At 42.0% G+C, this 14,689-nt stretch overlaps 1 protein-coding gene across 3 annotated transcripts in view; it reads left to right on the top strand.

Annotated features, from left to right (window-relative positions):
• ttc17 (tetratricopeptide repeat domain 17) overlaps positions 1–14,689 on the top strand; it is a 178,764-nt gene that overhangs the window by 135,893 nt on the left and 28,182 nt on the right. For all 3 annotated transcript variants that reach the window (XM_070899666.1, XM_070899667.1, XM_070899668.1), the window contains 4 exons: positions 985–1,105; positions 5,760–5,919; positions 7,483–7,566; positions 9,104–9,223. In XM_070899666.1, the coding sequence (XP_070755767.1) occupies positions 985–1,105; positions 5,760–5,919; positions 7,483–7,566; positions 9,104–9,223 (485 nt within the window). The remainder of the gene's footprint in view (positions 1–984; positions 1,106–5,759; positions 5,920–7,482; positions 7,567–9,103; positions 9,224–14,689) is intronic.

The following is a 14,689-nucleotide window of genomic DNA, read 5'->3' on the forward strand; positions in this document are numbered from 1 at the left end:
CCAAATTTGCGGATGACACTAAGTTGGGTGGCAGTGTGAGCTGCGAGGAGGATGCTATGAGGCTGCAGAGTGACTTGGATAGGTTAGGTGAGTGGGCAAATGCATGGCAGATGAAGTATAATGTGGATAAATGTGAGGTTATCCACTTTGGTGGTTAAAAACAGAGAGACAGACTATTATCTGAATGGTGACAGATTAGGAAAAGGGAAGGTGCAACGAGACCTGGGTGTCATGGTACATCAGTCATTGAAGGTTGGCATGCAGGTACAGCAGGCGGTTAAGAAAGCAAATGGCATGTTGGCCTTCATAGCGAAGGGATTTGAGTACAGGGGCAGGGAGATGTTGCTACAGTTGTACAGCGCCTTGGTGAGGCCACACCTGGAGTATTGTGTACAGTTTTGGTCTCCTAACTTGAGGAAGGACATTCTTGCTATTGAGGGAGTGCAGTGAAGATTCACCAGACTGATTCCCGGGATGGCAGGACTGACCTATCAAGAAAGACTGGATCAACTGGGCTTGTATTCACTGGAGTTCAGAAGAGTGAGAGGGGACCTCATCGAAACGTTTAAAATTCTGACGGGTTTGGACAGGTTGGATGCAGTAAGAATGTTCCCAATGTTGGGGAAGTCCAGAACCAGGGGTCACAGTCTAAGGATAAGGGGTAAGCCATTTAGGACCGAGATGAGGAGAAACTTCTTCACCCAGAGAGTGGTGAACCTGTGGAATTCTCTACCACAGAAAGTAGTTGAGGCCAATTCACTAAATATATTCAAAAGGGAGTTAGATGAAGTCCTTACTACTCGGGGGATCAAGGGGTATGGCGAGAAAGCAGGAAGGGGGTACTAAAGTTTCATGTTCAGCCATGAACTCATTGAATGGCGGTGCAGGCTAGAAGGGCTGAATGGCCTGCTCCTGCACCTATTTTCTATGTTTCTATGTTTACTGCTGCTGTTTTAGTTGGTTTAATATTTCTCTATCTTTCAGGAAAGAAGCGAGATTATGTTAGCCTCGGATGGCCTAGCCCTGATGAATGTCTGAAAATCCGAAGAGTGGAGCTCACAACTGTTGCAAGCACATGGCTAGCAGTTTCAGCCAAAAATATAGAGTAAGCCAGATACCTTTTCTTCCTTAATAATCCAGACCTAAAATATTGCATTTGTAAGAGATTATGTACCCTTAAATAGTCACATTGGTGTAAAGGTTAGTTGCCTATCTTTCTGTAAATTGTATCCACAGGTCCTCAGAACAAAATCTGATGAATGTTTTGGTATTCTGCACTGGAATTTTACCAGTCAGAGAGGATAATAGTGTGCATGCTGAAATAAAATAATTTACGTTGATGTTAGACTAATGTTTCCCTAAGGTGCTTGGCCGCGCACCAATCGGGAGGTCCTGCGCAGGCTGGGAACGATACCTCGCATGCGTGGTCAAGCAGCAAATATAAAGGGACCGCACATCAAAATAAAATGAGGAAACATTGTGTTGGACATGCTGAAAGTACCCCATTATGCATGTGCTTCAATTCAACAACTTGTGTAAAGCCCACCCAGACTGTAACTGTGTTCCTGTTTGAACTATGTTCTTCAAAAAAGACTTTAATTTCAATGAAAATGATCACACTCTATTTTGAAAGAGGAGTTTAAAAAAAATGTAATTTAAAAGCATGTATAATTTCAAGGGTGGGTCTTCAGTTGCTACTAATTGATGTTACCTTATCCAAAATTTAAATGTTTAATTTTTAACAGTGACTTGATAAAGTACAAGAATAACATCTGTGATGATTTGTGTTTTATTTTAGCCCATATGATTATATATTATATATGTATTATCTATAACTTTTTAAGGAGAATATTGCTCTGTACAACTGCCAGACAGTCATTTTCATTTTTAACCTCGTCTTGTTTTGAGACCTGTAGTTACTATATACAGGCAACTCTCGATTATCCGTACACGGATCTAACGGAGAACCTGCTGCAACGACACTTTAAAAACTGTGATTCTGTCCCGTGTACAGCTGCACACGACCATCAAACCCACCCCACACACAGTCCTGCGCTGATGCACAGCATTATCACTACACACAGAGGAAAGGCTTTATTTTATAATAAAGTTTAATGCTGTCTCGACCTTAAAGGAATCCTTGTAGAGCAGTCATATTAACTTGGACCTGGACTGTCTGTCCGCTCATACTGCGACCCATCCTCACGTTATCAGATCGAAGGCATTGCTCCCAACCCCGCTCTTTTAGGGCACTGTGCAGATCATCACGCTGGAAGCAAGTTGAGAGGGGCAAAAGATTTATCCAACTCTTCCTCCCTTCCCTGCCGTCTTTCCGTTTTCTGATCTTGGTGAATGTGCTCTTGTGCAGTCTGGAGAATCACTGGGGGTGCCGCCTCAGGGGTAAGTAAAGCCGAGTCTCATTCAACCTCCAGCGGTTGAAGCCTTTAGACTGGCCATTTTAAGAAAAAGTAGACACAGTATAACATGGGTCTCTTCACTTTATATTAAAATGAATAGGTGGACAATCCCATCCTGGAGTGCACAGAAGCAGAAAAGCATCAAAGTACTGTATAAATTTGGGACCCAAACTTTCTTGGCAAGTACGTGCACTCGCCCTAGCAGCAAAATTGTTTAACCGGAATAGCCTGATCCCCGAGGGCCCCGGATAATAGAGAGTTGCCTGTCGATCAATGAATCTGAATTGGACAATTCAGGTATAAATAACAAGCACCCAAAATAATCTGTCTTTTTCATTGCAGAAAAAACTGATAGAAGTTATTTTTGGGAGTAGAGGGATTGAAGACTTTGGTCCCAGATATGAAATTTGCTTCACCCACCTGTACCATTCAGATCCTGATCATGTCATTTTGATTTGAGAATTTAAAAAAAAATTACTGCTGGTTTCTTGATGCTTAAAAGATTTTTGAAGTAACGTCTGCATTGCGTACTCTCAATGCTGACTTGACCGTCTTCTAAAATTATGAACATAGAATTCAGTAATATTGGAAGTTATCCATCTCATTCTTTGTCTTACAGCTTTAATTTTGCTATTAAACCACATTTTTTAACTTGAAATAAAGTTATCTAACTTTCCTTATTTTCCACAATTATTTGATGTGCTCTGTAGCCAGTGCCAAAAGAGGACTGAGGTGTAGTCTTGTGGAACTGAAGGCAGCTTTTCTTTTACCCCCACCCACACACACTCCCATCTGCAGCGCACCACACCTTTGGGTGATACTGCTCTCAACAACTTGACTGATACCAGCAACTTGCCACCTAGGAAAGCCCAAGTGCTGCAGTTATGTAAATCTAAATCTGTAGCACAGCACACGAAAGCGTTGCACAACTGGATAACTTGTATAATGAAAGTGCTGACATTTTGTTAGTTGTAATGCACAAACTGTATATTGCATCCCCCTTATTGGTTAGGCTGCACTTAGAATATTGCATCCAATTTTGGGCACCGTGCTTTAGGAAGGATGTTAAGGCCATGGAGAGGATACAGAAGAGATTCACTAAGATAACTGGGATAAGAGGCTTTATCTATAAAGAGAGACTGGTAACCCCGGGTTCTTTTCATTAGAGTGGAGGAGGTTAAGAAATCTGATGGAGATGTTCAGAATTATGAAGGGTTTTGTCGAGGTAAATAGGCAGCAACTATTTTCACTGGTTGGTGAGTTGGTAACTAAAGGCGACGAATTTAAGTTGATTAAAAAAATGGAAGCAAGTGTTTGGAATATTGTGTTTGACCAACTTGATTGAGTTTTTTGATGAGACAACAGAGAGGGTGGATGAGGGTAGTGCGGTTGATGTGTATATAGACTTCCAAAAGGCATTTGATAAAGTACCAAATATTAGGCTTGTCAAAATTGAAGCCCTTGGGATAAAAGAGGCAGTATCAGCATGGATACAACATTGGCTACAGGATAGAAAACAGAGTTGTGGTGAATGACTGACTGACTGTTTTTCGGACTGGACCGAGGTGTACAGTGGAGTTCGCTAAGTTTGAGAATGAGGATCATTGCTGTTTCTGATATACATTAATGCCCTGGACTTGGGGGTACAGGGCAAATATTTGAAATTTGCAGATGACAGGAAACGTGGAAGTGTAGTAAACAGTGAGGAAGATAGTAATAGACTTCAGGAGGACATAGGCTGGTGAAATGGGCAAACACATGGTAGATGGAATTTAATGTAGAAAAGTGTGAGGTGTTACATTTTGGTAGGAAGAATGAGGAGGGACAATATATGCTAAATGGTACAATTTAAAGGGGGTGCAAGCAGAGAGACCTGGGGAGGTGGGGGGGAGGGCCTTTTGCACAAATCTTTGAAGGTGGCAGAGAATGCTGGAAATCTCAGCGGGTCGGGCAGCATCTGTGGAGAGAAGATCAGAGTTGATGTTTCAGGTCGATGACCCTTCGTCAGAACCTTCAGGTTGTCAACCTGTAACTTTAACTTTTTTTCTCTCCACAGGTGTGCCTGACCCGCTGAGATTTCCAGCATTTTCTGTTTTTATTTCTGAATCCAGCATCTGCAGTATTTTGTTTTTGTATTTGTTTGAAGGTGGCAGGACAGGTTAACAAAGCAGTTAATAAAGAATATGGGATCCTGAGCTTATAAATAGAGGCATAGAGCACAAAAGCCAGGAGGTTATGCCAAACTTATATAAAACACTAGGTCGGATCCAGCTGGAGTATTGTGTCCAGTTCTGAGCACCGCACTTTAGGAAGGATGTGAAGGTTTTGGAGAGGGTACAGAAGAGATTTACTAGAATGGTTCCAGGGATGAGGGATTACACTTATTAGGATTGACTGGAGAAGTTGAGGTTCTCCTCAGAGTTGAGAAGGCCATGATGAGATTTGATCGAGGTATTTAAAATAGTGAAGGGTTTAGATAGAGTAAATAAAAGGAAACTGTTTCTAGTAGCTGAACGGTCAATAACCAGAGGGCACAGATTTAAGGTGATTAGCAAAAGAACCAGAAACGACATGAAGAAAAACATTTTTACACAACGCCTGCTTAAGATTTGGAATGCACTGCCTGATCGGATGGTGGATACAGATTCAATAGTAACTTTCAAAAGAAAATTGGATAAATACTTGAAGGAGAGAAAATTACAGGGATATGGGAAAATAGTGGGACTAATAGAATTGCTCTTCGAAAGAGCCAGCACAGACTCAATGGGCCAAATGGCCGTCTCCTGTTGCTGCACTATTCTGTGCGAAGTTAGGAGAGATGATTTTTATTTTTTATTATTCTCAGTGTTTTTAGGACATGGAATGCCCTACCAGAAACAGTGATCAAAATGGAATCCATAATAGCTTTTAAAAGGGAAGTGGATAAATAATTGAAAGAAGATAAATTAAATGGGTATTGTGGAAATGGAACTGTTAAAAGCTCTTTCAGAGAGCCAGCAGAGAGACAGTGGGCCAAAAAGCAGCCACCTGTGCTGTAAATTATGATATTCATCTCCTGTCTTTACACAAAATAAACTGACTTGGCTGTTTGCAGCAGGAACCATTGAAAAAAATATATAAATACAATAAATCCCAACATTTAAACAGTAGTAACAAAAGAATTAATCAAAATGTATAAGGATACAAGTTTAATATGTCAAAGGTACCTCACAATTGACAGAATTTCATCCCATCACTATTGAGGAAGCCTTTCTCCATGTCTTTACAATCACTGAACATAAATTCCAATGATCCTCTACTTTTCACAAGCCTATCATGATGTATTTTGTATTTTCTTTCTAGTATTACAGAACATATTGACTTTGCCACATCCCTGCAAGAACCAGCAGTAGAACCTGTTTGTAATGCCAACCTCCCTGCCAGTATGCACACCTTAGACCATTTATGTGGTGTGGCAAGTCGATTCAGTATACATTATACTGGAGAAAGCCAATTGAAGGAGGTAAGTTAAACTGCAGGAAGAGATAATCTCTATCTTGAAACTCTCAATGTTCTTTCTTACTACTTTAATAAATGTAATGTATTAAAATCTGTGCATAGATGTATTAAACATTCATAGTTTTGGTACATTAGGAAGGGAATAGAGAGAAGGTAATAATGAGATAACAAACATGTATAATGTCATTTCATAGAAATTTACAGCGCAGAAGGAGACTTTTTTGGCCCATCGTGTCCACGCCAGCTGACAAAGAACCACACAGCCCTTGATCCCTGAAGGTTGCATATAAACCTAAGAACAATGAATAATGGCGGACAGGCAAAGAGCATCCAGCCCAACTAGTCCGTCCCACACAACTGCGACACCCCATGCACCGCAACATTTTACACTCCACCCTACCCGGAGCCATGCAATCTCCTGGGAGAGACAAAAAAACAGAGAAAACCCCAGGCCAATTGGGGGGGAAAATCTGGGAAAATTCCTCTCCGAACCATCCAGGTGATCGAAACTAGTCTAGGAGATCACTTTGGCCGTATTAGATTCCATGATGTACTTACCATCGTGTCTGTGCTAGCCAACAAGAGGTTATCCAGTTTAATCCCACTTACCAGCTCTAGGTCCGTAACCCTACAGGTTATAGCACTTTTAAGTGCCCATCCAAGCACCTTTTAAATGTAGAGGGTTTCTGCCTCCACCACTCTTCCTAGCAGCGATTTCCAGATACCCACAACACTCTGCATGAAGAAGTTTCCCCTCAAATCCCTCTAAACCTTCCACCAACCACCTTAATTAAACCTATGCCCCCTCGTAATTGACCCCTCCACCAAGGGAAATAGGCCTTTGCTATCCACTCAAAATTTTATACACCTCAATGAGGGCTCCCCGCAGCCTCCTCTGTTCCAAGGAGAACAAACCCAGCCTATCCAATCTGTCCTCAAAGCTAAGATTCTCCATTCCAGGCAGCATCCTCATAAATCTCCTCTGCATCCTCCAATGCAATCACGTCCTTCCTATAATACGGCGACCAGAACTGCACGCAGTATTCCAGCTGTGGCCTAACCAGTGTATTATACAATTTAAGCAATTTAATCTAGAACTGTATGTGGCAGTTAAACAGGGCACTTTGAGGTAGTCATTTGACAGTTAATTGTGTCCATTATTTGAAATGAAATTAGAAAATTTGATCTAAACTTTAAACACTGAATTTGATGATGTGTTTTTGATCACTATCTCCCCTTCAGGCCCAACATGCTAAATTTGCAAATGAATGTGTATCTTTGTTCTTGTGATTGTCTGGTTACAACTTCAGTTATGTGGAGAAGCTGGAATTGTTCTCGTTGGAGCAGAGAAAGTTAAGGGAAGATTTAACAGAGCTGTTCAAAATTATGAAGGGTTTTGATAGAGTAAATAAGGAGAAGCTGTTGCCACTGACAAGGAGGATCGGTGATCAGAGGACACAAATTTAAGATAATTGGCAAAAAAGCTAGAGGGGAGATGAGAAGTGGTAAGATACAGTGACATCTTACACTAATTTAAATTGCGTTGATACGCTCTGTTTTCCAATAGGTTTTACAAAATCTGGGCAAAGAGAAGTATCCACCTCAGTCTTTTGAGCAGGTTGGAACACGAATAGCCAAAGTGTTAGAAAAAGTAAGTTACTTAATGTAATTTAATTTGAATTGCAGTGCTAACACTCAAAGTATGGCATTCAAGGTTCAGTTGTCATTTATCCATTGCGTGTCTAGTACATTTATAGACCCAATTTAAGATCCGTGTCAATTATGAATAAAATCTAAATTACATGAAATGCAGAATGTATCCCTGCAGCTTATCACAGAGATTAAAAGATCCGTTCTTGTTGGCTTTTATTCTCTTGATCCCATTGCAACAGTTCACTACTGGAATACAAAGCATTCTGTTGCCAAAAAGAAAAGATGTCTTTTGATTGGACACTTAAACCATTGGATACAAGGTAGTAGAATGATTCAACATGTTGGTGTACATGTATTGCTATAGACTGAGGAAGAGTGTGTTTGAAGACCAGGACCTCAAATCTGGCACCAAGCTTGTGGTCTACAGGGCAGTAGTGGTACCCACCTTTCTATATGGCTCAGAGACGTGGACCATATACCTCAAAGCACTGGAGAAGTCCCACCAGCACAGCCTCCGCCATATCCTGCAAATCCACTGGGAAGATAGATGCACCAATGTCAGTGTTCTCGATCAGGCCAACATCCCCAGCATCGAAGCACTGACCACACTCAAACAGCTCCGTTGGGCGGGCCACATTGCCCGCTTGCCTGACACGAGATTCCCAAAGCTACTCAGAACTCCTACACGGCAAGCAAGCCCCAGGTGGGCAGAGGAAATGTTTCGAGGACATCCTCAAAGCCTCCTTGATAAAGTGCAATATCCTCACTGGCACCTGGGAATCCCTGGTCCAAGACTGCCCAAAGTAGAGGAAGAGCATCCGGGTTGAGCACCTCGAGTCTCGTTGCTGAGAGCATGCAGAAAACAAGCGCAGACAGCAGAAGGAGCGTTGGCAAACTAGACTCCCCACCCACCCTTTCCTTCAACCACTGTCTGTCCCATCTCTGACAGAGACTGTAATTCCCGCATTGGACTGTACAGCCACCTGAGAACTCACTTTTAGAGTGGAAGCAAGCCTCGATTTCGAGGGACTGCCAAAGATGATGATGATGATGGTGAATGCTACAGAATAATATAGGATGTGGGTTTGAATCTACAGTTTTTCCACATGGTAGTTCCTGATCTGTACTGGGAGATCAGAACATTGTACCAGTTGAAAACTATGTGCTTTCCAACAGTTAGGGTAGACACGTAAAGCAAGTCATACTGGCCAATTCCTGCATACCTCCTTGTGGCTCATTACTGAGCAGCAGTAGCTCACTCATGATTAGAGTATTTTTTAATGGCTTCAAATATTTATTTTCATATTTCTTTACAGAAAGTAGTAGCTTGCACTTTTATCTGAATACAACACAGCCCTGCTGGTGCAAATTCATCAGTATTGGAATAATTATTTATCGGAACAAAATGTACTAAAGTTGAATTTGGAACTATAGAGTTAAAAACCAAGGCTTTCGATAAACATTTATCCTATCTGAACCTTAAACTTTTCAAAATGTTTGTCATCAATTAATTTTTATGATTCTTATTTCAACAGAATCAAACATCCTGGGTGATTTCAAGTATGGCTGCATTGTATTGGAGGGTTAGAGGTCAAGGAAAGAAAGCTATTGACTGTCTACGTCAAGCAATGCACTACGCACCTCACCACATGAAGGTGAGAACTGGCATCTGCCACGTGTCATGATTTAATGAAACATTGTCAAGCCACCTTTAGTTTGAGATTAACATTACCTTGGAGTAGATAATCCATCTCGTGTTCTTTTGGTGAACCTGTTATTCAACCATTCAATATGTGTAGGACTTCTAAGCCAGTCCTTTTTTTATTAAAAAACCGGTAATACTAGAAAAATATATGGTCTGTACCATTCCTTGGTAGGTAGGTGTGAAGAAGTACATCTCTTTTGTTGTACTTTATGCTATCTGGGTACGGTGTAGTGTTGCCGATGTGGTCCGTGTCTCTAAGGATAGAGACACGGACCACATCTTATTCTGCTCCTTTCATATTGATACGAATTACTTTTGGCTGCTCAAGGAGAGAAGGGTAACTAGGGACTTGGACCCTGAATGCACTGAAGCCGAGGTAAATGAGACCAAGTTTAGAAGCATAGAATAGTGCAGCACTGAAGGAGGCCATTCGGCCCATTGAGTCTGCACCGACTCTTTCGAAGAGCAATCCAGTTAGTCCCACTCCCCCACTCTTTCCACATATCTCTGCAATGTTTTTCTCCAATTATTTATATAATTCCCTTTTGAAGGCTATCATTGAATCTGTATCTGCCACCCTATCAGGCAGTGCATTCCAAATCCCAACCTCTCGCTGCGTAAAAAGGTTTTTTCTCGTCGCAGCGTAAAAAAGTTTTTCCTCATGTCCCCTCTAGTTGTTTCCTGGTTATCGACCCTTCAGCCATTGGAAACCGTTTCTCTTTAGTTTAGCAAGTAGTTTCATGGCACATGGACTTTGAACCAGATGCAGTGCAACTTCAGCCTGTTGCAAAATCACATTTTTGGTCTATCACTCTTCCTTGCAATCTATTGCAGTTATTGATCATAAGAAAATCGGAACAGGAGTAGGCCAATTAGCCCCTCAAGCCTGTTCTGCCATTCAATGAGATCATGGCTGATCTGGGACCTCATATAGCTGCCTTTGCCTCATATCCCTTAATACTTTTGGTCGTATTATGCGTGAACAGTTTTATCCAGAATATAGTCACACCCCAGAGGAAAGCACAGGTCCAGGAAAGGAAGGATGTGACTGTTAGGGAGCCGGGTAACGGGGATGTAGGAGAGGTTGAGAAGGAGGTCCTGCAGACATTGGTCCTGTTCAGCGGGTACGATGTACTTGCTACCTGTGAGGACAAGGAGAAAGACTGCAGGGAGGACAGCCACAATGCAGACCAAGGCTTATTGTGGCTCAGAAGGCTGTCCAGGAGAAAGAGCAGATTAGAAATTTGGTAGTGTTAGGGGACTCTATAATTAGGGGGATGGATAGCGTCCTCTGCATCAAGAACGAGAATCCCGAAGGATGGGTTGTCTGGGTAAAGGATATCTCATGGCTGGAGAAGAACGTGGAAGGGGACGGGTTAAGTCCAGTTGTCGTGGTCCATGTTGGAACAAACAACATTGGTACGAACAGGGAGGAGGTCCTGCTGAAAGAGTATCAGGAGTTAGACTCTAAATTAAAAAGCAGGACCTTGAGGGTCTCTGGATTATTGTCCGAGCCACATGCAAATTGGCATAGAAGCAGACAGATCAGGAGAATTAACATGTGGCTAAAGGGCTGGTGTGGGAAAAAGTGGTTACTTTTCATGGGACTCGGGACAAGAAGGAGCTGTATCGCTGGGACGGGCTCCACCTGAACCGGGATGGAACCCGTGTCCCCTTAATGGAAAGAAAGTCTTGCATTTATACAGCGCCTTTCACAACCAATGGACGTCTCAAAGCGCTTTACAGCTAATGAAGTACTTTTGCAGTGTAGTCACTGTTGTAATGTGGGAAACGCGGCAATCAACTTGCACACAGCAAACTCTCACAAACAACAATGTGATAATGACCAGATAATCTGCTTTTGTTATGTTGATTGAGGGATAAATATTGGCCAGGACACCGGGGATAACTCCCTTGTTCTTCTTTGAAATAGTGGCGTTTGAAATAATTAATGAATACTTTGCATCTGTTTTCACAAGAGAGGGGCGATGTAGACTTTACAATGAGGGAGGAGGAGTGTGAGATATTAGACAAGATAAACATAGTAAGAGAGGAAGTATTCAGAGGCTTCGCCGCTTTGAAAGTGGATAAATCCCCAGACCCAGATGAAATGTATCCCAGGCTGTTAAGAGAAGCAAAAGAGGAAATAGCAAAGCCTCTGACCATAATTTTCCAATCCTCTCTGGCTACAGGTTTGGTGCCAGAGGACCAGAGAACCAGAGGACTGCTTATGTTGTACCTTTGTTTAAAAGGGTTGAAAGGGATAGACCGAGTAATTATAGGCCAGTCAGCCTAACTTCGGTGGTGGGAAAATTATTGGAAAAAATCCTCGGACAGGATAAATCTTCATTTGGAAAGACATGGATTAATCAAGGTCAGTCAGCATAGATTGAAGGGAAGGTCGTGTCTGACTAACTTGATTGAATTTTTCGAGGAGGTAACCAGGAGGGTCGATGAGGGCAGTGCGTATGATGTGTATATGGATTTTAGCAAAGCTTTTGATAAGGTCCCACATGGCAGATGGGTCACGAAAGTAAAAGCCCATGGGATCCAGGGCAAAGTGGCAAGTTGGATCCAAAATTGGCTCAGAGGCAGGAAGCAAAGAGTAATGGTTGATGGGTGTTTTTGTGACTGGAAGGCTATATCCAGTATATCTGCAGGGCTCAGTGCTGGGCCCCTTGCTTTTTATGGTATATATCAATGACTTGGACTTAAATGTTGGGGGTATGATTAAGAAGTTTGCAGATGACACTAAAATAGGCTGTGTGGTTGATAATGAAGAAGAAAGCTGCGGATTGCAGGAAGATATCCATGTATTGTCAGGTGGGCAGAACAGTGGCAAATGGAATTTAATCCAGATAAATATGAGGTAATGCATTTGGGGAGGTCTGAAAAGGCAAGGGAATACATATTAATTGGCACGACACTGAAAAGTGTAGTGGAACAAAGGGACCTTGGAGTGCAGGTCCACAGATCCCTGAAGGTAGCAGGCCAGGTAGATAAGTTGGTTAAGAAGGCATATGGAATACTTGTCTTTATAAGTCGAGGCATGGAATATAAGAGCAAGGAGGCTATGCTTGAATTGTATAAAACACTGGTTAGGCCGCAGCTGGAGTACTGTGTGCAGTTCTAGTCATCACATTACAGGAAAGATGTGATTGTACTGGAAAGGATGCAGAGTAGATTTACAAGAATGTTGCCTGGACTGGAGAATTTTGGCCATGAGGAAAGATTGGAGATCATCTTTCCAATGCTGTGTCTGTTTTCTTTGGAACAGAGGAGGCTAAGGGGAAAAGTGATTGAGGTGTATAAAATTATGAGGGGCCTGGATAGAGTGGATAGGAAGGACTTTTTTCCCTTGGCAGAGGGGTCAACAACCAGGGGGCATAGACTTAAAGTAACTAGTAAGAGGTTTAGAGGTGATTTGAGAGGAAATTTCTTGATGGGGGTCTGGAACTTACTGCCTGAAAGGGTGGTATAGGCAGAAACCCTCACCACGTTTGAAAGATACTTGGATGTGCACTTAAAATGCTGTAACCTATGGACCAAGAGCTGGAAAGTGGGATTAGGCTGGATAGCTCTTGTCGGCCGGCACGGACACGATGGGCCGAAATGGCTTCATTCCGTGTTGTAAATTTCTATGATTCTAACAGGAGTCTAAAAAGATGGTTAAAAATAAAGTAAGAGGAAATCCAATGAAAATGAGTTAAACTGTCTGTACAGCAATGCACACAGTGTCCGTAATAAAACGGGATCGGGAGACAATCTTGTGTTGCGAGGAATCAGACATAGAGATTACTGAATCAAGACTGGGAATTAAACAGTGCAGTGTATAACATATATAGAAAAGACAGAGAGGGGGGAAAAAGGGGAGGTGGAGTAGTTGTACTTATTAGGGATAACATAATGGCAACAGAAAGAAGTAATGCAGTTATCACCGAGACAAAAATAGAGATAAAAGATAAAGGATCATTCTCACTAATAAAAGAAAGACAGACATGCATTTGTATAGCGCGTTTCACAACCACCTGACGTCTCAAAGCGCATTACAGCCAATGAAGTGTTTTTGGCGTGTAGTCACTGTTGTAATGTGGCAGCTAATTTGCGCACAGCAAGCTCCCACAAACAGCAATGTGATAATTTGTTTTTGTTATGTTGATTGAGGAGGAAATATTGACCAGGACACCAGGGATAACTCCCCTGCTATACTTCGAAATAGTGCCATGGGAGTTTTTACGTCCACCCGAGAGAGAAACAGACGGGGCCTCGGTTTAACGTCTTATCCGAAAGACGGCACCTCCAACAGTGCAGTGCTCCCTCAGCACTGCACTGGAATGTCAGCCTAGATTTCTGTGCCCAAAACCCTGGAGTGGGACTTGAACCCGCAACCTTCTGACTCTGAGGCGAATGTGCTACCCACTAAGTCTCGGCTGACGCTGACACTAATAGGTGCAGTCTAATAGTGGAAGGGAGGTGGAGGAAGAAATATGCAGACAAATTAGGGAAGTTAGTAAAAAACATAGAATAATAATCATGGGAGATTTCAACTACCCCGATATCAATTGGACAGAAGGGGGATAAGGAAATGGAGTTCCTACAGTGTGAACAGGATTGCTTTCTAACCCAATATGTAAAAAACCCAACAAGGGAGGATTCACTATTGGATTTAGTAATGGGGAATGAACCAAAGCAGATAAGAGAAGTAAAAGTAGGGGAACATCTAGGCAATAGTGACCATAATATAATACACTTTAAGATTATAATTGAGAAGTACATAACTGATGAAAACCAGGGTATTAGATTGGAGAAAAGCTGATTTTGAGGGGCTGAGAATAGAACTTGGGAAAATAAAATGGGCAACAATATTGGCAAAAAACATTGTAGAGCAGCAATGGGAAACATTTAAAACGGTGTTCAAGAGAGTGCAGGAATAATATATTCCGCGAAAAGGAAAGAACAAACTAAACACTGATGAAACTCCATGGATGAATAAAGCCATAAGGGAACAATTGCGGATAAGGAAAGAGGCATACATTAAGTACGTAGACAGCAAGAGAGTGCATGATGAGGGAGAATATGAAAAAATTAGAAGTCACGGCGTGCAGCTTAGCAGGAATATTGGTCATGATTGTGTGGGGATAGCTTGATTGATCAGCTGGTCTTTTAATGTCCATCATTTTTGTATGTTAGCCAGTTTGCTTTGTTCATTATCACCTCACGCTTTAGATATGATGAACAAGTAAACTAAACACACCTCGGTATCTCAGTCTCCCTTTTATGCCTTCTATTCTTGATTCCACTGTCCAGTTAATATTCATTCTCCACTGATCAGCCCAGGTGCAAAACCTAGGAGTTCCCCAAGAACGTGCCTCACTTTCCCCTCTCTTAGGCAGTCCCTTGGAGTCACAGGTGGAGC

Source organism: Pristiophorus japonicus, chromosome 14 (assembly GCF_044704955.1).
Source record: "Pristiophorus japonicus isolate sPriJap1 chromosome 14, sPriJap1.hap1, whole genome shotgun sequence".
NCBI classification, from domain to species: domain Eukaryota; kingdom Metazoa; phylum Chordata; class Chondrichthyes; family Pristiophoridae; genus Pristiophorus; species Pristiophorus japonicus.